The sequence below is a fragment of the Vanacampus margaritifer genome, chromosome 1 (assembly GCF_051991255.1).
Source record: "Vanacampus margaritifer isolate UIUO_Vmar chromosome 1, RoL_Vmar_1.0, whole genome shotgun sequence".
NCBI classification, from domain to species: Eukaryota; Metazoa; Chordata; class Actinopteri; order Syngnathiformes; family Syngnathidae; genus Vanacampus; species Vanacampus margaritifer.
In genome coordinates this window covers 531,754-557,434 of record NC_135432.1, presented here as the reverse complement: position 1 = coordinate 557,434, position 25,681 = coordinate 531,754, and the positions used below count along the sequence as shown (strand labels likewise).

The following is a 25,681-nucleotide window of genomic DNA, read 5'->3' as shown; positions in this document are numbered from 1 at the left end:
AGCTTCCGTTGTATAATATGCAGAAATGGTTGACCTGTTTTACTATCAATGTTTATTTTCTTATTTGACTTTTTGTACTGATTGTATTTTAAACAATCAGATATGTTCTGCAAAGAAATAAAGTTTTTTTTTTGTTTCTTTTTTATTTCCGTCCGTCCGTCTTCAATTCCGCTTATCCGGGGTCGGTTCGCGGGGGCAGCAGCTTTAGCAGGGAAGCCCAGACTTCCCTCTCCCCAGCCACTTCAGCCAGCTCCTCCGACGGGATCCCGAGGCGTTCCCAGGACAGCCGAGAGACGTAGTCTCTCCAGCGTGTCCTGGGTCGTCCCCGGGGCCTCCCGCCAGTAGGACATGCCCGGATCACCTCCCCGGGGAGACGTCCAGGAGGCATCCGAACCAGATGCCCGAGCCACCTCAACTGGTTCTTCTCAATTTTTATTTCTTTTTAATGAAATGGCCTAGCAAAACGTATTATTTGGCATTTTTGAACAGGTTAAGACTGCCTACACACAATTTAATTTGATGAACCTTCTTATTATTTGACCATTTTTTTACATTCCTTGATCCAAATACTGTATCTTGTTTGTGTTTTTGATCTGGTTTCAGTTAGTTTAGCTTCTATATCCATTGTAACCTCCCTGCCTGGTGTGTTTTGTGATGAATGGCCGAGCAGTGATGTAATACCGTTTTAGACCACTAGACAGGAGAGTTTAGTTTAGAACCCAAGATCTGTCCTCTTTCATCAGAAGAAGAAAATTCTCATTTTCTGTCTCAGAAATAGCATGACAGCAGTCCCACTCTGTGGTGTAAAAGACAGAACTTCCTCATTTATTTATTTTTTAATGATTTTACAAATGAGATCATAATAAATCAATTAAGCAAAAAAAATTAAGCAAAAAAAAAAAAAAAACAGATATCATTGTCTTGTCATGGCGAACACTCGGGGGTTGTAATAAAACAGAGTGATCTCCCTTACCATTATACACGATCAGATGACGAGCCAATTGCAGATGCAGACGGCAGCCCTGTCTTGACTTGTTTTAAACGTTTTCTTGTCCCGCAGCTTCTTTTTTTGAAGATGTTTGTCAAAAATGCAATCAAACTCTTTCGTACTTGTGACGTGAAGCAAATCTCCCGGACAGCGTAGATTCTGCCTTCCGGAGCAGCAAGGTAAATGTTGAATTTCTTTCGACACTTAAATGATGTAATGCGTGAGAAATGTATCCTTTGTCAACTTGTCAAGTCAAAATCCGTTACCGGGTGCAGTTGCAGTGTTTAAGAGTACATATACTTGAATATAATGTTAGTCAAACGCAAGTAGCTGAGTACTGTCCACTTTTGGTTATAGGTTTAGGTTATCTTGTAAAACATTCAATAGGGTTCTGTAGCGCTATAGTAATTTTCACATCTAAGCACTAAGCGGCAGTTTATGAGGTATTTTTTGATTATTATTTTTTTTTTTTACAGGTACAAGCTATTGATGTATGTTTACACTGGTAGGCTTCAAATCTTGAAATAAAAATCGTGACGTCAATGTGTTCAGTTTTCGTGACAATTAACAACACGAGATGAGCTAGCTAGCTAGCACATGTCAATGTGTTCAGTTTTCGTGACAATTAACAACACGAGATGAGCTAGCTAGCTAGCACCGGATTACGAGCTATGTTCGTACAATAAATCTTACCTTCATACTAAAACTTCTTTCTTTCTGCCCACTTGGAGTGCTCTGCATGTCAACCAACGTTTAAGCTGTTCCACGCGGTGTTCGTCTATTGAACCATGTTGACATTTTCACGCCTGGGACGTCCTCTTCTTCCAAAATGACGCGTTAACTGGTGTGGCTACTCTGTTTGTTTGGAATTTCGGATTTGTGCATATTAATGATAAAAAGGTGGCGTCTTTTGAGTTCAACCCACTGTCGTTCTCTCAACCAATGAGGATCCTCCAGATCCCCGCCCTCTTCTTCTACGAGTACAAATCACGGTGCTCTACAAGTACAAATCAGTGTTGCACCATTTGTAGCGAGAGGTTTGGTGCAAAAGTCACGTGACTGGACAGCAACCGAAAAAACCCTTGTGACTCCTAGTGGCGACTTCTTTGACTACAGGTTGTAATTTCTACAGATACAAATCACAACTTTTTCAGAAACAAATTTTTTTTTGTACAGGTACAAATCATGACTTTTACAGATACGAATTTAGACTTTTTTTCTACAGGTACAAAAAAATATTTTTACCGGTACAAATCCTTTTTTTTTACAGATACAATTTTTTTTTTACAAGTTACTTTTGCACCATATTTACCTCCATACCAATGTTCTTGATCTTATCTTCTATTGTGTCTGTTTTGTGGAAAACACTACTTCACCTTTATATTTTTATGCAGGATCGTGAGTGGTCGGCGGCAACAATGAATACACAGAGGCTTGATATGCTTTGCTAGAATAACTGTGCCTTTTATTCCCCGCAAACAGCAATCAACATTTTTATACTGTGCTAGAATGATTATACGTTTTATTCCCCGCAAACAGTAATCGACACCTGTGCTTTGCTAGAATGATTGTACCTTTTATTCCCCGCAAACAGCAATCAATACACTACAACGTTAAGCAGCATAATATGATCATCATCAGCCCTTACCTTGACACTAGACCGGAGAGCCCACGGTCCGGGTAGAACGAGCTGCAAAACGGCTGGGCAATCGTACGTGTTCCACAGCTGACTGTCCGGACCGTGTGCCGCTCCGTCTTTCATTCGTTAGCGTGGGAAACCGGGCTAGCCAAGCCCTTTCTCAGACACTTTCCGAAAACATGTTTTGCAAAGCAGGGAAAACTAGTAAAAACAAGGAGGAGTTCCCGGGCTGATCCCGCCCTTTATTTACAAATTGTTGGGCACCTGGATTTGTACAACAGTTCAGGACAACAACATATCCTTATATAAGAGGTTACGTGAGGACATATCAAACCATGTTTTTCTTCCCTTCAGTGTCTTTCTGATTTCATGTAGTTCACGGCGACCATTGACACACTTTCACACAAGACTTTTTATTACTACTATCATTATTATTATCATAAACAAAAACATCTATCAATATTTCATTTAGTTAATAATGATGATATGCGAACGAAAATATTCCGTCCTTATTTTATGCAGTATTTAAAAATGTGATTTGTTTGCAAGTCTATATATATAATATGTGAATCTAAGCTCCTGTACGGAGTTTGCATAAGTAGCCCAAAGTGACGTAGAAAGACATTCTTAAGGTTACTTGAAGACTCAAAATTGCCCATAGGTGTGAATACGAGTGTAACTGGTTCTTACTTACCCCGTTAGTGCTGTATGATCGCAGTCCAACTTAAGATGCGACTTACAATTAGGACAGAGTAAACACAGAGTATTGATGATGGAAAATGTACTATGGGGCACTAGTTGATTTTCTTAAAGGATGTGGCCCTGCTGTAATAATGGCCTGATTTGGCCACTAGAGGGAGCCATCCTACAACATATTCAGGTAAGTATGTGTCAAAATGAGGTATTTGTTCTTTTAAAACGATTAAACTGATGCTAGAATTCTTAATAAACTAAAAATAATATTAAAAAATGGCTAATAAACTACTAATAATATCAAAAATGACGACTCATGATCAAAATTACTCAGAATAAATTCTGATAAATTGCTCACAGCTGGCGTTTTACAACAATATCTTGAATTGGACATAAAATAAAGGAACACACCCCAGAGAATGATCGACTCTGGCGGGACCACCCTTGGGTGAGGGTGTCTAGTGATAATGACCGAAACACCCAATGATCTCAAGGTCCACTCCTGATGATGTGCTCCTACCCGAAATTACAGCAGGGATTGTTACTATAAATTTGAACTAAATTAGGAACTTGTACCCTGCTGTACTCAATATGATCATTTCCACTTTATTTTGGACCTTCATACCCTAACCCTGGTCCAAAAATCCTAACCTCAACCAATGTTGTATTTAGTACAAACTCACCCAACGCTAACCGGTAAAAACCCTACTCTAAACCTAACCATAACCGGCTTGGAGTCTTGTTTAAGTCTTATCTGGCGCAACAGAAAACAGATAATGGTTTTGTAAGTTCTTTTTTCAGATCGGAGTGAGAGACATAGCTGAAGAGTTGCAGAATGACGAGCGCCGGCCAGTGCCAGTGCACTCTTGAGCAACTGAAACTTGTACATCAAGCATAAACATTCTCAAAATGCTCACTGAGTGTTATTTGTTAAAAGCAAATGATGATGTAACACTGGCAAAGGTGCCCCTGTCCTAGCAAAATTCAAAATAAATATGAATGAAGCTACCCAGGTAGTGAGTCTGAAGCAATATGGAATCCCAGGGGGACACGATGAAATTACAGCCACAATAAAAGATTATGTGGATGCAGGGGTGTTAAAGACATGCACTACTAAATGGAACAATCCAATATGGCCGGTGCATAAATCCGATGGAAGTTGGAGAATGACAGTTGACTACAGACAACTCAACACACGCACACCTCCTCTCGCTGCAGCTGTACCTGACACGGTATCTATAGTGGAAAGAATCCAACATCATATCCAGGGACCTGGTATGGTGTTATTGACCTGGCAAATGCATTCTTCACCATTCCGATACCAGAGGATCGGATGGAGCAGTTTGCGTTTACCTGGGAAGGAAGGCAATATGCATTCACTCGTCTTCCACAGGGCTATCTACATAGTCCAACCATCTGTCACCGGACGGTGGCAGAAAATTTGGATTCATTACCATTGCCCCCAGGGGTGATGATATCACATTACATCGATGATATCATGGTACAGGCAAAAACGCAACCCGAGAATATATCTTGTACCGAGCTCGTTGATTTCCATCGATTCGAACCACTGGTGGTTCGGACCAATCACAGACGATCAACTGTGACGAAAGCAGAAAGCCAGCGCCGGCACCGGGGAAAATAAACAAGCCTAACAAGGACAAGACAAATGGACGCTGCAATTAATTCTGTTCTCGCAGAATTACTCATCGTTTCTTTGTTGAATATTGAACAGCAAGAGGAGCATATTTAGCTGGAAAGGTAAATGTGTTTGCAAACGTGAATGGGGTGGAACATTGGTCATTCTTATAGTTCCACTCGGATGTATTTTCGTGTGACACGCTTCCAAAATGGCCACCCGGCAGCAACCAGTATGCCAAATGTTCTCATGTCGACTGTAAAAGTTTGCCCGATCAGATTTTAGAACCGTTGGCGGCCTCGTGTGGGATGCCGATCGTGATCGACAACGGCTCCTTCCAGACTAGGGCCGACTGGGCGTCGGTGGACTCTCCGCGGCTGCTCTTTCTCAGCAGAGGAGCCGCCCGTGGCGAGACCCAGGTCGGGAACGACATCCCCAACCTGGAGCCTCTGCGGTGGCTGCTCAAAAGTCAGTTCGAGCGGAACGTCGTGGTCAACTTGGAGATCCAGGAGCTGATTTTCGACTATGTGTTTACTCACCTCGGAGGTTAGTGCCATGAGCACTTCGGCTGTACGTACTAGTAGTGGGTGAGTTGTTGAAATTGCTATTTGGAAAATGATGGACTTGAGCGGAAATTTGAAATACGTGATCACATTCCACACATTATGCTCCGTATCTATGCAATGCTTTAATACATTACTGTACACATACTGTACAGTGCTCGCATTGAAGGAAAAAGTGGAGTTAGAATGAAACAAACGCTCCCAATTTATTATTTGTTTCAAGCAATAGTAATCATGTCATTTTTCTCACACACACGCACATTCCAACATTGTTTTGTTGTGTAAGTGGAGTACTGTATGTCTTGGTAAATAAAGGCAAATTGCATTTCACTACTTGCATTAAGTCTTGTCTGTTGGACTTTTTAATTCTATTTAAAAGTTTAGCTTTATGCTCTAATGCTTTTCTGCTTCTTGTACTTTTGTCAATGGCAGGAAAAGCTTCACAGGGTGCAAGCCAGGAATTTGCAGCCCCATGGGGGAAATAGCAATTTGGTGGCACCAACTTGATGCCAGTAATTGAAAATACTATTTTCTATCATCCTGCAAGTCATGGGCCCGAGACTTGCTAGCAAATGCCATTGAAATGTAAATGTCATGCCATGTAAAATTTTACATTTAGAAGTAATATAGTAACCTCGTTTGTATAAAAAAAAAATGGTGAGGTAGGCTCAGGATAGTCCCAAAATCGTCACACTTAAAGTGTCATACTTATTGTTTTTCATACCCCAGAATATCTTGACTGTGCAGTATCAACTTTAGACCAATAGAGGCCGCTATTAGTCTGTGCAAAGGCCATGAGCGGCTTGATTACAGTACTTGTACAATGGCGTTTTATGGAGACTGAAAATGTCCGTCTGATGACGTCAAAGGGTGCTGGCGAAGCTTCGGGGCAAAAAATTTCTGTTGACTTATTTTTGTGCTCCAGTTATCCGACTTGGTTGACTTTTTGCCCCAGCCTTATTTGATTGTTTTATTACCCAGAAGTTGTACATACAGATTATTAGTGATTGACTACTGTGTGTTCTGACCTGGTTACAAATTTGGGTTAAGTCGCCGTCATAGGTATGGAACGCCGTAATAAAGGGAGGGAGGACCCTATGCGTGATTTTTTTATTCCATGTCCTGTCTTCCCTACTCCTTCGTGTATTTTAGGGCCGTGTGGAGCATCCCATCGTGCTGACTGAGGCCCCCTGCCAAGCCTCTGCACTGCTGCCAAATGATGTCCGAGTTGCTGTTTGAGTGCTACGATGTCCCTCACGTCTCTTACGGAGTTGACGCCTTGTACAGTTTCCATCACAGCAACAATCCGAGAACTCTGCGGCCACCACAGACCGGCATTGTTTTGTCCTCAGGGTAGCACTGCTCGCACATGCTGCCTGTTATCAACGGCAGGTGAGGCTCCGCTATCGTTATCTTCTTCTGTTTGTTGTTGAATTACCTTTAAAAAGAAAGGGTATTTTAAAAATTTGGCCTCCCCCTTAGGTTAGATGCGACGAATTGTAAGCGAGTGAACGTGGCGGGAGGCCAGGCAGCAGCCTACCTGCAGAGGCTCCTCCAGCTCAAATATCCGGGTCACTTGGCTGCCATCGCACTCAGCCGTATGGAGGAACTGCTGCATGAACATAGCTACACTGCTGTGGACTATCAAGAAGGTGCAGTGGGAGGCAACAAATTCATGAACAGAGATTGAATCTCAAGTGCAGTTAAAGCTTAATGATGCATGTTTGTTTGCATGGCTTGTATTTTCTTGTGCTTGTCTGCAGAATTGGAAAAATGGCGCAGCCCGGAGTTTTACGAGCGCGAGGTTCACCGAATGCAACTTCCCTTCTCGGGGAAGTTGCCCGGCGGCTGTGCCAAAGTGGGGGAGAGGCAAGACAGGAGAGCGCAGCAACTCAGGCGGCTCCAGGAGATCAATGCTCGACGTCGTGGCGAGAAACTGCATCAGGACCAAGAGAGGCTGGACAGACTGATGGCCGTACAGGTAAGGAACGTCTTGTCTGTCTCACTCATCCAAGTGTCCATTTTCTCTCTTGTCTTCATTAGGATCACAGCTGACTTTACAAAACATATTAAGAATGACAGCCAATATTTGTGATAAGCCTATTTATATGCCTACTGCAATTAAAGATCGCCCTCTGTTGGTAGAAGTACAAAGTACAAGAAGCAAATGTCCAATTTTTATAGCACCTTTCTAAACAGTAGCTCATCTGAAACAAATCCTCCATTTCATTAAGACGGCTATTTATGTGTGTGCAGGAGCTGCTGGAGGAAGGCTTACTGGATCAGTTCCACAAGAGTCTAGTCGCGCTCAACATGGACTCTGCCGAGGAGCTGCAGTCGTATATCAGCAAACTGCAGCTGGCCGTGGAGAAGGGCCGTCAGAAACTGCTGCACAGCGACGGCGCCGAGGGAAAGACGGAGGTGAGGCGGACGGAGATTTTCCTGCACTGTGGAGCTGACGCCAATTTGACACTTTTCTTTTCCCACCAGGTGTCCCGAGTTGGAGCCGCACATGGCCATGATGTATCCTGACTTCTCTGAGGACACGCTGCCGGAAAAACCTATTGTGAATGTGGTCCAGGTAAGATGGAACTTCCTCAATTAAGAATAAAAGCAAAAGTCATTATTCACAGAGGTCAATATTCAATTCATTGGTGAATGTAGCTTCATTGGAATTAATGAAAAATTATGGACAATTTAGACCACCAATTGATTATTTGGGTTTGTGAAAATGTATGCCAACTAATGTACATGGAAAAAAACTAATTAGATTGTGTTTTACTACAACATTAATTAATTTGTTTTATTAAGCAAAAGTAGAACTAAAAGAAATAGAAAAATAATGAATGATTATGTACATTTTTCTCTTTATTAAAATTGTATTTTCCTTCCTACTTTGAAGTAAGTAATTTTAAGTAGTGCCCAACTGATATGTATTTTTTTTAGGTCAATTATTTAAAAATATATATATAATGCATAAAATCCCCCCCCACACCCTTTTCAATGGGTGTTACTTACGCACAAACTTTTGCTATTACGATTCTCTGCTTTGAATGACAAGTCCATAGTATGACCTTCTCAAAAAAATTCATGAAATATACAAGGTTATTGTATAGATTTTTGTGTCAATAATGAAACCATTCTTACTTGTTTACAACTGGTGTGAAGCGTTAACCTTTTATTTTATATATTATATATTTTTATCTTGTGTTATTTTCACAAGTCTTGTGTATTACTGTGCTAACCTTGGAGCTCGAGGATTGCATTTTGTGCCATCGCATGTGGAAATGTGTGTTAAGACAAAAAAAATCCTTTGGACGTTTGCATCCTTGAATTTTAAGAAAGGAAAGTCTTTGAATCCTTGAAATATCAACTTTAATTATATATTGAAAGGACAATGACAAATTAAAACAATAAGAAAGTGAAATAAGAAGAGACAAAAATAAAATAATAGCAACTGAAAAAACTGTATGAACAAATACTGACTGTTGCTGATCTCCAGAAGCACGCAACAAAGTATTTTTATTTATGCAAAACATCAGTACGTGATTTCGTTTTTCGTCCAAAGACACAGTCTTGGTCTGGAAAAATTGTGCCGCTAGTTTTATGAATGTAAATGTAGTTTCAGTTGGTTAACATTATTTTATTTGATCTTTTTTTTATTTCTTTTTATTTTTTTCAATCAACCAGCGGCACACGCAGGCAGGTGAGTGGATCTGTGTGTGATGTGGGGTGAGGGTGGGGGGGCTGCGTGCGCATGTTTGTGTGTCGCATAGATGTCGAGTGTGCGCCCACAATATGGTCCAGTAAACCAAGAAACAGTTTATGAGTGTGTAGGACTGCTAGACGTTTGTACAGGTCTGCGGGGAAACCGTTTAAACTGAGCTTGGCTTTGCGGCGTAAAATAAGCACATGGCATACTCATGTCAGCTGCACACTTCAGCAAAAGTAGTGCTGTCATGGAGTGATAGACATTCCAATGCATCACACAAAAGATTATTACAAATGCAACCGGAACACACAGCGAACGGATGTGTGACCATTAACTAATATAAAGTTAAAATAAAGTTTAAAATTAGCAACGGTATTACTGTACACCCCGGTGAAATCTGGAGACGGTAAAACGGTGTCAAAATTTGAATAACGCCCAACCCTTGTCACTAGTGACCCAGGACGTGCATATAAAAGGCCATGGCACGGAAGACAGTCCCTCAGCACCAACTGGCGCCAACATGAGGGCTCCGAGTGACAAGACACTCTGGCGGTGTTGTTGCGTTATTGTTCTGTGCTTGTCATGAATTATCCATAACGCACACCATGTTCAAAGGGGTCCATATGTGCACTTGGCACCAGGACACCCTAGGCCACATGTGTTGGACACTCGGGGGGGGGGGGGGAGAGAAGGGGGAGCTGTCAACTTATCACCATCTGCTGGTGTTTCGGCTCCGATGGCGGGGGAGGATGCCGGTCCGACTTGGTAGAACCAAACGTATTGTAGGGTCTGCTGGGAACGTATGGCAAAATCCCATGTCGGTAAAAGTTTCAACGCCCTCCTGCGGCAGAACTTCTCCCTTGTCCCGGGGGAGGCGGGGGACATTGGGAGGGACTCAGTCCAGCCGCTGCTCCTCCACGTTAAGAGGAATCAGTTGAGGTGGCTCGGGCATCTGGTTCGGATGCCTCCTGCACGCCTCCCTGGAGAGGTGTTCCGGGCATGTCCCATCGGCGGGAGGCCCTTGGGACGACCCAGGACACTCCTGGCCTGGGAACGCTTGGGATCCCACCGGAGGAGCTGGTTGAAGTGGCTGGGGAGAGGGAAAGTCTGGGCTTCTCTGCTCAAGCTGCTGCCCCTGCCACCTAACCCCTGATAAGCGCTAGATAAAGGATGGATGAATATGCTTGTTCAGCTTTTTCTTGACCACCATATTGTTATTGTGCAGTGCGATGATGACACTGTCTTGGACACCACAGCACTGGTGCTGTGCTGTATGCAGAGTCCAGTAGGCTTACTCAGGGACCAGCAAGGCCGTGGCTGCCGCAGCACTCAAAGACTTGACACACTTCTGATGCTTCTCAGTGACGGTGAACAAGTAACAGGTAGGAGTTTAACTATCTTGCTTTCTGGTTGTTTCCTTATTCTTGGCAGGTGACTTCCTGCAAACTCTGAAGAGGCGTCTTTACTTAATGCTAGCGAGTGAAAGCAACTTTTCATCTGCCACAAGAGATTGGGTCATAAAGGTGGCTTCTAACATGGACGCCTTACAGGACGGTGGTACATTTTGGTGAGTGGCGTCCCTTCACAGTAAAACCTTTTTGTTTGCCTTTTAAACATTGTAACCAATATTTTGGGGCGGCACAGCCATTCTTTATACACACTTCCGCAAACGGGGAGGCTCGTTATCGGCAAAACACGCAAATATCACCCGAATGTCACAACACAACACCTGCTTTTTAAAACATTTGTATTTGCTGGCTCATTCTCCTTAATGTCTCTCTCAGATGACATTGTTGTACTAATCAGGGTTAGATTAGGGCAAGATTGACCTTTAGCCTTGAGTCAAAGACAGATACGAGCAACTCTCCCATCATGAGCTGGATACAAAATCTCAATCTGTGTGGAACAAATGATGGCTGCCAGCAATGCTGGGAAGTCGACAAGGACAAATACTTACTTGCTAATACTTTTTTTGCTATCTGTACTTGACTTAAGGCTTGCGCTAAAAGCACTTGGAGGGAGAAAAGTGTCATACAAATGAAAACCCAGTTATTATTTGCTTGACTTTATTTTTCCTGAAGACTGTTTACATTCACTCCCTACATATTTTGGGGCGGCGCAGCCATTCTTTATGGAAACGCATACAGGCTGTGGTGACCCCTGTCGTGGCTCAACTGGTTTCAGTCATTGACACTGGCAAAAACCTGCACATCTTATTGAGAGACTGCAGTCCCTCTGTGGTTACACATCTTTGCCGATGACAAGTTGCTGGGAATTCCACAGCCATTGCTTGAGTAGCTTGGAAGCACTAATGGACACAACAACCTCCAAAATGGAACACATCAGAGGTCAATCTCTGATTGAACCAATAAATCAATCAAGTATTTTGAATGATTTGAACAATAAGCAGAAGTTTTCACCATTTCATAATCCATTCGTACTCTAAATTGTGTACAAACGTTAAAGCAGACATACTACCAGTATGTGGTTTTCCCATTTCGAAACAGTCCCAAGGTGTTTTAATAACATGTTTTAGACTTGCAAAAAACTTGTAAAAATTCTGTAATGGACCCTGTTTATTGCGGGGGAACATTCCAGAACCAATTGGCAAAGCAAAGAGAACAAAATCAACATCGAGTGATCAAAATCCGACTGTTATTGGGATCTACAAATGTTTGACAGCTTTGGAGAATTAATGTTGTTTAAGTGCAGTATTTGATTTTGAACATGTCAGCAATTTTGGAACGTTCAAATCTGGCATTTCTTTTTGCACACTGCGCAAATTTCTCAGCGACTTTCTCCCTCAAACAGCTCAGAGACGAGAACAATTCTTGTACGAAAGTACTTCGCCGAAGGCAGGGACTTTACCTTCAGCATTCCTTTCAGTGGGAGCATCAAGGACTACTTAGAGGATCTCTGGGTTCATGCGCTTCGAAATGAAGGTAATGGCCTACTGCAGAAAAAATTGCTTTTCTTGGTCTTTTTACTTTAATTAACCATAGATTTGACTTGTTAGGTCATACTCAACAAAGATTCCTTGAATTCTTTTCCAAAACACCATTGGGACAGTACATGGCGAAAGACACACCAGATATGCAGTATGAGTTCTTTCATCTCTACCTGCGGGATTTTCTCTTCTTGACTATGAAGGTCAGCCGTCAAGAGGATCTGAAGGTTGATGTATTTGCAATACTGATGACATCTCCATCCATCCATCCATTTTCTTGACCGCTTTTCCTCACAAGGGTCGCGGGGGTGCTGGAGCCTATCCCAGCTGGACTGATGACATCTGTTTAGTACAAAGAGGCATCCACATGCATTCATCCTTGCTCTTTGCATGCTTGAGCTACTGCATAAAGCTTTGAGCAGCTGCGTCAATGAACTGCGCTTGCAATCCGGTGCATTGGACACGGTTCCGGCACTTCCATGGGTCTATGTGTAAACAAAGTCAAGTTTCCGATTGAGCTGATCTGCTCGGAGGACAGTGTGAGAGGTTTCCAAGACAGGAGCAAGACGATGGCCTGCGTTGTCCGCTAAGTCAACATTTAACGAAAGGAGCTTTTGAACAAAAACACCTTTTTTTTTTTACTCCTACTTCTCAGAGCTAGGTGGAATCGGATATTTTCACTGTCCTTGTTTATGGAGCACTTGCCAGAGGGAAATAACATCTTTAGTTCTGAAACACGGGCGACTTCGGAACCAGGTTGGTGAGGGTTTTGTGCCTGTTTAACAGATGACATCAGGCACCATAAAAAAAGAAATGAACTTTTCTTTCTCAGGCTCTAGAAAACAATTCTGATCTGAAAAGTCAGCAGCCGTTGTTGTGACAACACTGCCATGTTTGAATGCACACTCACAGCTAACAACAAGGCACTCTAAAGTGGCTACACCAGCAGACTAGCCAAAGAGAAGATGCATTTTCAGGATGTAGGCATAGCTAACTAGCTAAAGGTGTGCCACATTTGCGCTGGATAACTGTTCATATGAACAATGGTGCCCAAGTTCTTATAAAGTGGGGGAGGGGCATGCCAGGGCCCAAGTGTGTCACTGGCCCTGTTTTACCAATGACAACACACACACAACAAATAAAATAAATAAGGAAAGCTACAATAGTAAATAGTGACAGTTTAACACTATAGCTCAGTGACTGAGTATTCGATCATTCCAGAAAGCAGTTATTTCCAAAATGTATAGAAACCAATCTCAGGGTTTTTAAAAATTCATTTTTTTTTTTCATTGTCCCTCTTGTACATTCTGTGCAGGTATCGGCTTGAACAACACGCTTTGTTCAGGAGTCTTTCTTCATGGACTTGGCGTCCCGTGTGTGCCTCAAGGACAACTCTCCCCCCATGCCCAGCTGTCATCCATCACTTGCTTTCCTTTCTTATGGTGGAAGCCAGTGCTGCTCCTATTCTTAATGGTACCGACTTGCTTGTGCACTCTAATGCATTCAGGTTAGGGCTTTCCAAGATCCACAATCATATTTCCTCAAATAGTACAACATACTCTGTTAAATGCTGTAACCACGCTATACTGTACACGTGCATGAAAATGAACTAAATCTTATCTTATACATCTACTGATCCTCTGTAACACTTTTTCACATCCTCCGTGGACGAATCGTCGATCACGTGCAGCCTGAAACACACACACGCGCACGCGGGCGCACACACGACATGCAGATAAATGCAAATGAGGTCGTTGAGCCCAAAACAAATCAGCATGCAAAGAAACCATTTGTGACTGTTTGTGCTCAAGCAAAGAAAGGAGAGCTTTGTGCACACGCGCACGCGCGCACGCAAGCCGAGGGGCGGCCAAATCCAGCCTGGCAGGGAAAAAGCGAGCGGCACAATTGACGTCCGAGATTGATTGCTCGCAGATGACCTTTCACCCCAATGGACCCACAAAAGGAAGGATTGCTCTACAAGTGACTGAAATTGAAAAAAACGTAATAAAAAAAACAAGAATATAAAAGCTAGATGTAGTGAATAAATAAAATAGATTGAATAAATGATAAATACACAAATTAATTGCCTGAGATGAGAGAAATATTGTCAGTTTAGATTGCTAATGTGTTCCTATTATCATTAAGACAATTTTTGTGATGTATTGTGATTTGTGAACTGCAAAAAAAAGAAAGAAAAAGAAACCAAACCGAAGTGAACATGTCTGAATCGCACATTTCGTTAGCGCCGCTGTAGTGACGTTATTGGCAAACTGGAAGGCGCTTCAATCTATTTTTTTATTTCTTCAATCTTAAAGTTACCTGCTTTTATATCCTTCGGTTTATTTACGTTTTGGCAATTTCAGTCCATATATTTTGTTATTTAAAAGACATTTTTTAATATTTTCTTTTCAACGTTTTGACGTCAACCGGATTCTTTTTTCAAATAACTTTATTGAACATTTGTAAACTGATCATCTCCAGATAATCCTGTAGCGTGACGTCATCGGTAGGCGACCCCGATACAATCTGGCGGCCCGATTACATCTGGTACTGACACCGGCATCATTTCCGAGGACACGACGACCAGACTGACTCTGAAAATGAGACGGCGTGCTCGATGGAGAACTTGCCTAGTTGTTTGTTTCTGATACAGAAGATCATGAGGACTATGACAGATTTGTGGATTAGGATTGATCAAAAGCAACGTGAATACATTGTTATATACAAGTACATACATACATATATATATATATATATATATATATATATATATATATATATATATATATATATATATATATATATATATATATATATATATATATATATATACATATATATGTATATATATATATAGGGGTGTGTAGACTTTTTATAGCCACTGTAGTTACAATATGTGTTGAGCCTACAGCCACATCCTCAAAGATCACTTCACCAAAAACCCACTTTGAATGAGAAATTGCAATGTGAGGCATTCCTACTTGTTTTGCTTGCATTATCTGGTGGAATTGTCTTATTGTTTGCTTTGCAAAGCTCTAACAAATGATTCCTAATGTGGCTGTAATCCAACAACACTGATCCTGTTCTGTTAATAGATGTTTTCCCACTTGATACCGTCCTGCTTATTAAAAAGGAGAGAGAGAGAAAAAAAATAGTCATCTGCTGGGCTGAGCGATGATTCTTTACGCACTGGGGAAGTTCATTCCAATGCAGAGACTGGAAGGATTTTCCAAGATTTGGTACAGTTAAGGTTCTTTTCCATTGGCCTGTCCTGAATACACATCCTGTTTTGATTGTTCAGGTAAATGTGAAGAGAACGTTTCAGACAAAAGAGCAGTGAGGTGACGTCATGACTGTGAAACACTAGCTGATGATTTCCTCACTGACCTTGTCGCTAAATTCCTCCATGTTTTCTTTTAGAGTTAATCATCTGAAATTTCTCTGATGTCATCATTTCCCTTTCTTCCCCGATTGAACGGCCAGAAAAATGAATCCTTTCATTTTTCCTATAAGGGGAAATTCATTCCTTTTCAAGGAGAGACGTCAACGTGAGGGTTTTGTGCCTTGCTCAAGGGTTTGAGGGCTGGTCTGCAGCAATCAGTCCCAATTTTGCCCTTACAAGGTCGCAATGTAGTTTGTCATGTGCAGTACAGTATTACGCCCTCTTGTGGATGCTGCTGTTCACTGCAAAAGAGAGGGCAGCATCTTTTCTGTTTGGTTTGAAATACTGCTATTAGGTTTCATGGGTCATAACACCTAAAAGCTGATTTTGAATGTATGTGAGGTACACTGAGGAAATATTAGATGTTGTTCTGAGGTGTCTTTCTGTTATAGTGGCCATTTTAGAAGCATAAGGCAGAGCGGAACCATTAAGAGCTTTCAAAACAAAATCTTCAAATGGATTCCGTACTTAACCGGAAACCCAAAGGAGAGACTTTATAACAGTTGTGATGTGCTTGTGCTGGTTCGTTTTGGATACAAATCTAGCTGCAGTGTTTTTGAATAAATGGGAGTTTGTTCAGAGCTGGATTTGTTATGATGGGGGGGCATTCCAGAAATGAAATGACTAAAGATGAATGCATCAGCCATTTTTTCAGTCATCTATCTTTAGATATGCTCCTTATTTTCTTCTGAAACGAGACGGGGTAGCGCACACACAAAAAAAGATGACTTAAATGTGAAGCAGCTGTTCCGAGTGGGAATAGACACTTTGAAATAAGCAGAAGTTGAGCAAAAGTTCAAACCCTCGTAACAATTGCACAAGGATGCAAAAGTGAGTCATGAGAATACATCTGGCGTTTGATGTCCTGTTTCATTACCGTTTGTTAGTTTTCACTGCTGTTCCATTCAAATGCATCAAAGCCAATTCACGAGGCAGGCCTTTATTGTGTCTAGGCAGAGATTTGCATCTGCAGCGGCCGGAGATTGTGCAAGAATCAACAACTCGATGGCAAGTTGATCGAAATTGAGGCGGAGCAAAGTATGATTGCCTTTCTTTCCGCAGTTGGCCGCCGTCTGTGCTTTCTTCCTTGAGCAAATCCTGTGGTTCTTTTGGTACAGAACGTAGGCTCCGCCCTCCGCTTGTGTGGCTCCTCCCTCTCTCGCATAAAAGCTTGGCCACTGTCAAAGTTGTGTGCTACATCCGCCCTGCGGGATAGCAGCAACACATCAAGGTAAGAGGTGCCTTCAGATTGCTTTTGTTTGCTGCCCGTTGCTTGGCATGTCTGGCCGCAGCATCCCATTTTGGGCATTTCTGTCTGCTGGCAGCAAAATGGGAATTTCCAAACGGCAAGAAAAGAGACCGACTGGCGCACTCAAAAGTGTCTTGTCAAGAATTGTTTGATGGCTTCCTGGTGCATGAGAAGAATTCTTTCTGAATCCAGAATGTGAAGTGATCATCTGAGCTGCCAAAGTCAGCAGCGCTTGCGTCCGTCTGCCTGTCTGCCTGTCTGCCTGTCTGCCTGTCTGCCTGTCTGCCTGTCTGCCTGTCTGCCTGCCTGCCTGTCTGTCTGTCTGTGCACCTGCCAGCTTATTGTCCAAACTTGACATGAGCGTATGCATGAATTGTTTGTGATGAATTGTTAGGATCGGTGACGTACTTGCATGCAAGAATATGCAAAGAAAGCTGATGATCATCCTGGAGGTTGGCTGCCGCCATGTTTTTGTTGGAGCATGCCGGGCCTGTTGTCGCGGACGGGTGCGAGCAAGCGGGACCAGACGCTTCCCCGAGCAGGCCCAGACTTTGCTGACTTGTTAATGTCTTTGCGCTCGGTGCCCCACACCGGCTCCGGCCTGCTGGACAGGAAGTGTTGATGTAGCATGGAGAGAATGTGCTTCTTGATCCCGGCTCATGCGCGCCTCTGCTGCTGCCTACTTTCACAAATTGTCCTCTCCTCTTGAAAATATGTTTTCGTCATCATCTCAGGCTTGGATGTTGCAGATATCACTCTCTAATTGAAGTATTGTATTGTAGGAACATCCGGCCTTTAAAAGCACACAGCATTGGCGTGTCTCGTGCTCAAGCAAAGCTCAAAGAAATCTGAGCTCCCCCACAATATGAAAATGTGCTTCCTTTTTTAATAAGCTAGACAAGGCTTAAAAACGTACAGTACTTGGTCCAAATGTAACATTTTTTTTGCCTGAAAAATAGTTTGATCCGTACGACTCCACCCACCTCTTCTCACTGAGGCGAGCCCAGCACAAGTGAGTAGCTTTATCTTACTTTCAACAAGAATATGTGGCATATTTCTTCACTTGTACCACAATTCGTTTTTTTTTAATCCAGTGGCTGATCCTGCATTACATATCTGAGCATCACAACAATCGTGTCGCAATTGTAGAAAGCATTGATAGTATACAAATTGCAACGTATTATTAACATGCAAAAAAACATGCCAAAAAAAAAACCAGCAGCAAGTTAATCATTTAAATAAAATATATCATTACTCACTATGCTGATATTTAAATGCATTCATGTCTGCAGACACATTTTGACAGTCGAAGCTAAATCTTACAAGTTGCGCTCTGACCAAGCAAGAAAACTGTTGTCATCGCAGGCCATCTTGCTTGAAGTTGGATAAAAAAACATTCTCATTTCGAATAAAGTACAAGTTACATGGGGAAGCACTCGAGATTCTAAAGGCCCTGGGCAGATTACATTGATTGACATGGCAACACATACAGACTGAAATCTGATTGGACAAAAAAAAAAAAATCCAACATTCACATCCACATATTGGAAACAGAGCCGCTAAGACAAATGGAGAGAATAAAGTCATTCATACATTTTCATGAAACAAACATTAGAGTTTAGTTTGTAAATGTGGATGATTGCTTCTGGTGGTGTTGAGGTCAGCAGAGAAGGCCTTGCTGGCCCTCTACTGGTTGATTGTGATCATTGAATTGCCGTCTCTTCTTTTGGCAACCGCTAAGATGTCGCTAATTGGACGTCTCAGGAAATGTTCTCTTTTTTAAAAAGCACTTGCAGCGTTCACATCTGGAGTCACTCGACACGCAGTAGAAAAACAAATAAACACAAAACGGTGGGTGGTGTCTGGTCGGTGCTGGGCTTCGCTTTTCTTTCTTTTCTTTGGTCCCCTTTCGGGTCTCCTGGCGGCCCCACGACTCTGGCTGGATTTTGAAGTGTTCGGTTTAGGTGAACGTTAAGGGAATTCTTTTTTTTTTTTTTTTTCTTTCTCACGCACGCACGCACAAACACACATTAAAAAAAAAAAGGGAGAACAATGATGATGACATTTCAAATGATCAATACTGAGATCTCCCAGAAAAAAACAAACACACTTTCTCCAAATATTCTTAGTTGATGGATAAAATGAAAAGATTGAAATTAGCGTCAAAACTCGGCACTCCTGTGCTAGTCAATTTGTCTTTCTCCATTTTTGCATTTCTTTTTTGCATGACAAGTACGGTGACCAGTTGTGTGTGGGAAAGGATCAGTGACTTCTGGACAATGGCTCCTTTGTACAGTAGATTGGAATCACCTTTGACGATCTTGAATGAAATGATTGCAGCTGTAAACCTGCGAATTTCCCATCGTCTCACTGATCGCATGTTATTCTTGGCCCATCAAATCCATAAAAGACGGCGGCGGAGTGCCTTTGGGAGCCAACGTCAACATGAGACAAAGCAACCACATGAGGTTCTGGCAATAAATTAGGGGTGCCAAACCTGCAGTGAAATGAATCCGCTTGTTGACATTTGTCTGAAATCAAAACTGTGGCGAGACGTGAGGTGACCTGCGTTTCCTGGCACTTCCAGCACATTCTCTTCACGTGTGTCTATTGGAGTGCAATTATCTGCATGTGCGTATATTTACACACCGAAGGTTGAAGGAGCTGGCGTAAGACGCATGCTATAGAGGAGACCGCGCGGCTACTTGTATCACTTTTGATACTTTTATCCATTTCTTGGAATCAATACATCATATATCAACAAAATGCATACCAGATGAAAGACCAACGTGTTAGGTCTATTTTTCATACTTTGCGTCATTGCAGAGTTATAAGCCATCAAATACAATGAGTGAACATGTGACATGTTGCCCCACCAATGGATAAGTTGTCACACTATATGGGGTAGGATGTCACACTGTTTTTTTAATAAAAAAAAAAAAAAGGGACCAAATTATCCCTTGTGTTTTTTTACAGCCAGAGAAAATTGTTTGTCATTGATCTTGAAAATGTACTTTAATCATTGAGCAAACTTTAACATAAAAATTAAATCGATTAAAGTCCTTAGGAATGCTGTCATGTAGGTCATAGCTCTTAGACTCAAATGCCCGTTTTGCTTCCCTTAAACTGGAAATGAGGTGATTCAATTGAATAAAAATAAATAAATAAAGCATTTCGGTGAATGGATTGAAGGTTTATCATGAAACTTAAACCACTCCTGACATGTGAGCATACTGTAGTTTCAACAACTGCAAAATCCATTTTTAAACAATGAAACTAATTTCCTCACTCTTCAAACTCATCATCTGAAGAACAATTCTGGCATACGTAAAGCAAGTTGCCAGAGGTGCAATTTTTCATTGGCCCATTCTTTGCATATGTGACAACAAAACCCAAAATGACTGAGACAAGTTGCCCCAAACTAGCATGTTGGCTAATACTTGCTCTAGTTTAACGTTAGCTTAAAACAGAGCAGTGACTGAGACATGACAAGATGCCTGAATCTCTCTACTAACGACGCCACATGATTTGCTGCTAGAATTTGTTTATCTACGACACCTGTTTCAAAATATATGAATTTGAATTTTTTTTACGTTGCGTTGTGCAAAAACAAATAACTGGCACTCATCTCAGCTCACAATGTGTTCAAATCTTCTCAGATCAGTACACAACCTCTGACCATTTATACAAAGAAAATTACTATTGCACTTTTTTGTTGTGCCCTGCAATGTGACAACTTGCCCGTGATGCAAGTAGCCCCGGTCTCTCCTACTTGGATCGTCAATTTGGAAAACCATCACTATTGAAGTGAGCCATTTAGCATAATATTACAGGCTGTGACTGCTTTCAGTATGCTACGGTTTTGAATGCAATTCGTGAGAGTCACATTAAGTACTGCTCCAATACAAGATCTATCAGTGGTTTCCACATGGAATGCTCTTGTATCATAAAAGATGTGTATTATTAGGTGAAATGCTGATTGGAATTTCCTTAGGTTTTTTCACTCAAATGTACCACACTCGTGCAAGCACGCACAGGTGCACATCCCAGATGTCTTGGCCTGGCTTCTTGTTGGCATCAGCCGAGTGCCGCATGTCAAACATCGTCCGAGCGCTTCAAAGAATGTGCCGTGAAAGTCGGCCCATGTGGAAGCGCTCAGGAGCGTCGTATCAAGTGCGGCGGCTTACAAAAGGCATCTGCAAGTTCTTTGTCAAATGTGACAGCACGTCAACATCATGCAAGCAAATGCAAGGCGCTGGCACATTCATGTTGGACTCTGGCACGACAAATGAGCAAATGTCTTGATGTACTGTCGTCACGCATCGAAACACTTTTCCTGAAGCCTAAAACGATGTTGTGACAAGATTACGGTTCTGGACTTGTGTCCATGGCGCTCGATCTTTACGTTCCAAATCAGAGATTCCTCAAATGCTCGTGACAATGTTAGACATTCCACACATGTCAAATGGTTAAGCCAACATCCACATCCAAAACATTGACAGGCTGCAACATAAAACATTTGCACAACCCACAAATGGGAGCCAATATGAGAAATTGCAAGAAAATTGTGCAAAGACGCTCATTACATGGCTCATCATTTGACGTGAAGTGTTTATCGTTGAGGTATTATTATATCGCAGTGTTGTGCACTCACTAGAAAGGACTTTTTTTTCTTTTTTTTAACAGGTGTTGGTATTTCTGCCTTTCTTTCTGCTATGTAAGGTAAAGAAGGTACGAGTTGATCCTGAACTTGCCTTTCATTTTCTGGCTGACTGACTGGAGTCCATACATGGCCCTTTTTTCACTCAAAGCTTGGAAACAAAGCCGAGAAGCAACCTGATGTAAGGCGAGGCAGTGGACGAAGACGTTTACTTGGCAAGAGCGACTCTGAAAGTAAGCAAAGGTGGCACTCGTAGCTGCTCATTGATCAATGTTAGGTTTATTTTTGGATCAATGTTCACCTATTGTATCATCAAAAAAAAGGAGGGGGGGATACAGTTAGTATTCACAGCACTTAATTTCTTCACGTTATGTTTCAGCCTTCTTTCTAAATGGAATCAATGATTTTCCACCTGAAAATTTGACACACCGCATCCCTCATTTCCTTCAATGTCAACTTGTCTCCCATTTCCTGTCGCTGGAAAACAAACCCACAGCATGATGATGTTTTGGCCAGTCAAACTAAACAAAGTTTCATCTCTGACTCCTCAGACTAGAGATTTTTGTCTGGCGGGTGCCATGTTCCTTTTACTAAGGAGTTGTCTTCGGTCTGGCAACTCTACCGGAGTGGCTTGACTGTTGGCTGATGCAGAGATGGCTGTCCTTCTAGAACAGAGGTGGGCATCGAGGGCCGCAGTCCTGCAGGTTTTGCGTGTTGCCCTTCTCCAACACAGCTGATATATGATCAGCTCATCAGCAAGCTCTGCATAAGCCTGATAACGATCTTGTTGATTGGAATCAGCTTGTGTTGGAAGTGAGAAACCTCCAAAACCTGCAGGACTCCGGCCCTCGAGGACCGAGATTGCCCACCTCTGTTCTAGAAGGTTGTCCTCCTTCCACAGAGGAATGCCGAAGCTGTAAAATGTTAAGGAAAAAATACATTTCAGCCATTTTGGAAGAAGGCTATGACAAAATGTGTCAAATGAGATGCACTTTCCGGTTGCACGTTGCTTGTTTTGTTTTCCTCCCACAGTAGAAAATGCTTCCTACAATCCTCCATCACATCCACATGCTCGCGGCTGTGTTCCATCTGGCCTGCGCTGGCTCATTCTCTCAAAGTAAAACAACGTCGCAGCGATACAACGATGGCCCTCCGCAACAGCCCTTCTTAGGGAATGAGATGCCGTTGCAGGCTCAGTACGGTATGGACTTCCCTCAGCTCCCATTTGAGTTGGGCAAAGAGCGGCTGTTGACAGAAAGCAAAGGTCTCCGTTTTTTTGGGGTATTTTAAAAGGAAATAAATAACTGGGGACTCTTTATTCATCTGTATTGAATCTTCACCTCTCACAACCAAATGTTCATTTGTTTATAGGACCAACATTCAGAGGAGCCAAAGGTCCACCTCCCCCTGGTTCTAGTGGAGAAGGTTTCCGCATTGGACCTCCTGGAGTTCAGGGCCCACCGGGACCTCAAGGACCACCAGGGCTGCCAGGACAGGGATTGCAAGGAATTCCAGGAAAATCAGGTGCTCCTGGTCCTCAAGGGTACCCGGGAATAGGTAAACCAGGACTGCCAGGTTTGCCTGGAAAACCAGGAGGACCTGGATTGCCTGGGCCACAAGGTGAGCCAGGACTTAGTGGCCGTGAGGGACCAAATGGACTTCCTGGTCCTCAAGGACTTCCAGGTCCACCTGGCCTCCCTGGAATTTCAAAGGTAGGAGGTCAAGGTCTGCCTGGACAAGTGGGTCTTCAAGGAGAGCCAGGCCAAAGAGGTTATCCAGGCCTTCCTGGCCAACCAGGCACCAGAGGGGTAAAAGGACTTGGTATACCTGGTTTGCCCGGGTTGAAAGGACCTAGTGGACCACCGGGTACACCTGGACATAGTGGGATGCCTGGGATTGGTAAACCCGGTGTGAATGGTCTTCCTGGGCAGCCAGGAATGCCAGGAAAAGCTGGCCCCCGTGGTGAACCAGGACAATCAGGATCACCTGGTGATAGAGGCCAACCAGGACCACCAGGTACATCTGGAATGGGAAAACCAGGGAAAAATGGCCTTACAGGCCAACCAGGTCTTCCTGGAGGCAAGGGTGAACCAGGCTCTCCAGGATTACTAGGAGGTCCAGGTTTGCCTGGTTATGGCAAACAAGGCTTTCCAGGACCCAAGGGTCACAAAGGACACAACGGTTTTCCTGGATCACCGGGTCCAAAAGGAGAAAAGGGTCATGAAGGCCTTCCAGGTGTTATTGGGGGTACGGGTCATGGTGGTATACCTGGTCCACCAGGACCAATGGGGCCCTCGGGTAGCATTGGCTTCCCAGGGCAAAAGGGCGAATATGGTGATAGTGGGCCAAAAGGAAATCCAGGACTAAAAGGGGATATAGGGTTACCAGGCCTTCCGGGACAGCCAGGATTCATAGGCGGGGTAGGGCAACCTGGACTGAGAGGATTTCAAGGACCTACAGGCCCCAAAGGGGAACCAGGTAACAAGGGTTTAACTGGTTTCCCCGGTACAGCGGGATTACCTGGGCTGAGAGGAGAGGTAGGCCAAGCTGGTGATAAAGGCCATCAGGGACCACAGGGGATCCCGGGACTTTCTGGACCAGGTGGGCCAATTGGACCGCCTGGAATGCCTGGTCAAAAAGGACAAACAGGCCCTCCTGGGCTACCTGGCTATCCTGGTGAGGGAATAACTGGACCGGGTGGTCTGATTGGTCCTAAGGGTAACTCTGGCCCTAGTGGACCTCAAGGACTTCCTGGTCAACCGGGGAAACCTGGACCCCCCGGTCTTCCAGGACTCCCTGCGACAAATCCTGATCTTGGACAAACCCTCCCAGCGTCAGGTCCATACAGTGGTCAAAAACATGCTTACAAAAAGCCAAGGAATGGTGGCTACATTGGTGGAAATGCCTTGGAGCTGCCAGCGTTCACGGCAAAGCTCACCGATCCGTTTCCTCCTGTCGGTTCTCCCGTGATTTTCGACAAAGTTCTCCAGAACAGCAATCAGGACTACGGGCCTCAAAATGGTGTTTTTACATGCAGTGTACCGGGGGTTTACTATTTTGCTTACCATGTCCACTGCAAAGGGGGCAACGTGTGGGTGGCGCTGATGAAGAACAACCGGGCGGTGCTGTACACGTACGACGAGTGCACCAAGGGCTTGCTGGATCAGGCATCGGGTAGCGCTGTGCTCCCTTTGCAGCAGGCCGACACTGTGCATGTGCAGCTGCCATCTGAGCAGGCCGCGGGACTTTATGCGAGTCAGTACGTCCACGCCACCTTTTCCGGATACTTATTGTACCCAATCTAAGGGAAAACTTTTGTATTTAGAAATGCAATGATTGAAGCAGGAAATGTCCAAATGAAGTCAAGTTTGGATGTCCTCGGGCAACATAGTCACAAATTGTCTGATATTTCATTCAAATCATTATGTCTGTATTTGCACATGAGCGAAACGTGTCATTTACGTAAATGTGCTGATTGGTCTTATGTCGAAACATTTCCCTTTTTCGGAATATTATACTTGATGGCTTCGAGGCAGCATATGTATCTCTGTCACATAACAGAGAGGACGGATGAAATGCCAATCGCTTAGCTTTTTTTTCCCTTTTTCTGCCAATCACTTAGCTTTTTTTTCCCTTTTTCTGCCAATCACTTAGCTTTTTTTTCCCTTTTTCTTGCAGCTGCTCATAATGACATAATACGCAGAAACATTTGAATTCATGCTGCAGACTCAATTACTTTTTTTTTGTATACAAATATATCGTTTATAGGACATATACTATAAATGCATACACAACGTACAGTATATGCCAAGTGTTAAATTGCTGCAATTTTGTTACATAGCACTGTTTGAGTCTTCACCTTCCACACACCAGTGTGAGTAGCAACACATTGGTGTGTCAAGTGCCTTGCCCAAGGACACAACGACACGGGAAGAGTGGGGATCGAACAGCCGACCTTCTGGTTGCTGGACGGCCGTCTCTACACCCTGAGCCACGGCCTTGTATGTACAAATGATTGAACTGAATCATTATTTGGACCCACTTTTCCTATATTTGAGCAGAGTTCAAGCTGTGTATGATGTTACAGTGGCATGCAATAATATATACGTTCTTTGGGGGGAGCTTCTGCCTGTTCTTTCTTTCTTTCTT

General features: G+C 43.1%; 1 protein-coding gene across 11 annotated transcripts; it reads left to right on the top strand.

The window, feature by feature from the left end:
* The first annotated feature begins 1,021 nt into the window (after positions 1-1,021).
* LOC144052079 (actin-related protein 5-like) lies at positions 1,022-25,653 on the top strand. Of its 11 annotated transcripts, XR_013294158.1 has the most exons (11): positions 1,022-1,167; positions 6,675-6,914; positions 7,005-7,174; positions 7,286-7,503; positions 7,779-7,943; positions 8,013-8,103; positions 9,213-9,228; positions 10,460-10,801; positions 12,046-12,176; positions 12,251-12,937; positions 13,497-14,953. XR_013294158.1 is itself a non-coding variant. In XM_077565926.1 (9 exons), the coding sequence occupies exons 2-8, from the start codon at positions 8,035-8,037 to the stop codon at positions 16,837-16,839; spliced, it is 834 nt and encodes a 277-aa protein (XP_077422052.1). In that variant the 5' UTR covers positions 7,796-7,943; positions 8,013-8,034; the 3' UTR covers positions 16,840-16,854; positions 21,595-21,759. The 11 variants fall into 11 exon arrangements, 9 of the variants coding, with proteins under 9 accessions (XP_077422084.1, XP_077422052.1, XP_077422059.1 ...); XR_013294156.1 differs by lacking the exon at positions 9,213-9,228; XM_077565926.1 differs by lacking the exons at positions 1,022-1,167; positions 6,675-6,914; positions 7,005-7,174; ... (1 more) ...; positions 9,213-9,228; positions 12,251-12,937 and adding exons at positions 16,577-16,661; positions 16,742-16,854; positions 21,595-21,759 and having other exon boundaries at positions 7,796-7,943; positions 10,460-10,616; positions 10,666-10,801; positions 13,497-13,654.
* Positions 25,654-25,681: the final 28 nt, after the last annotated feature.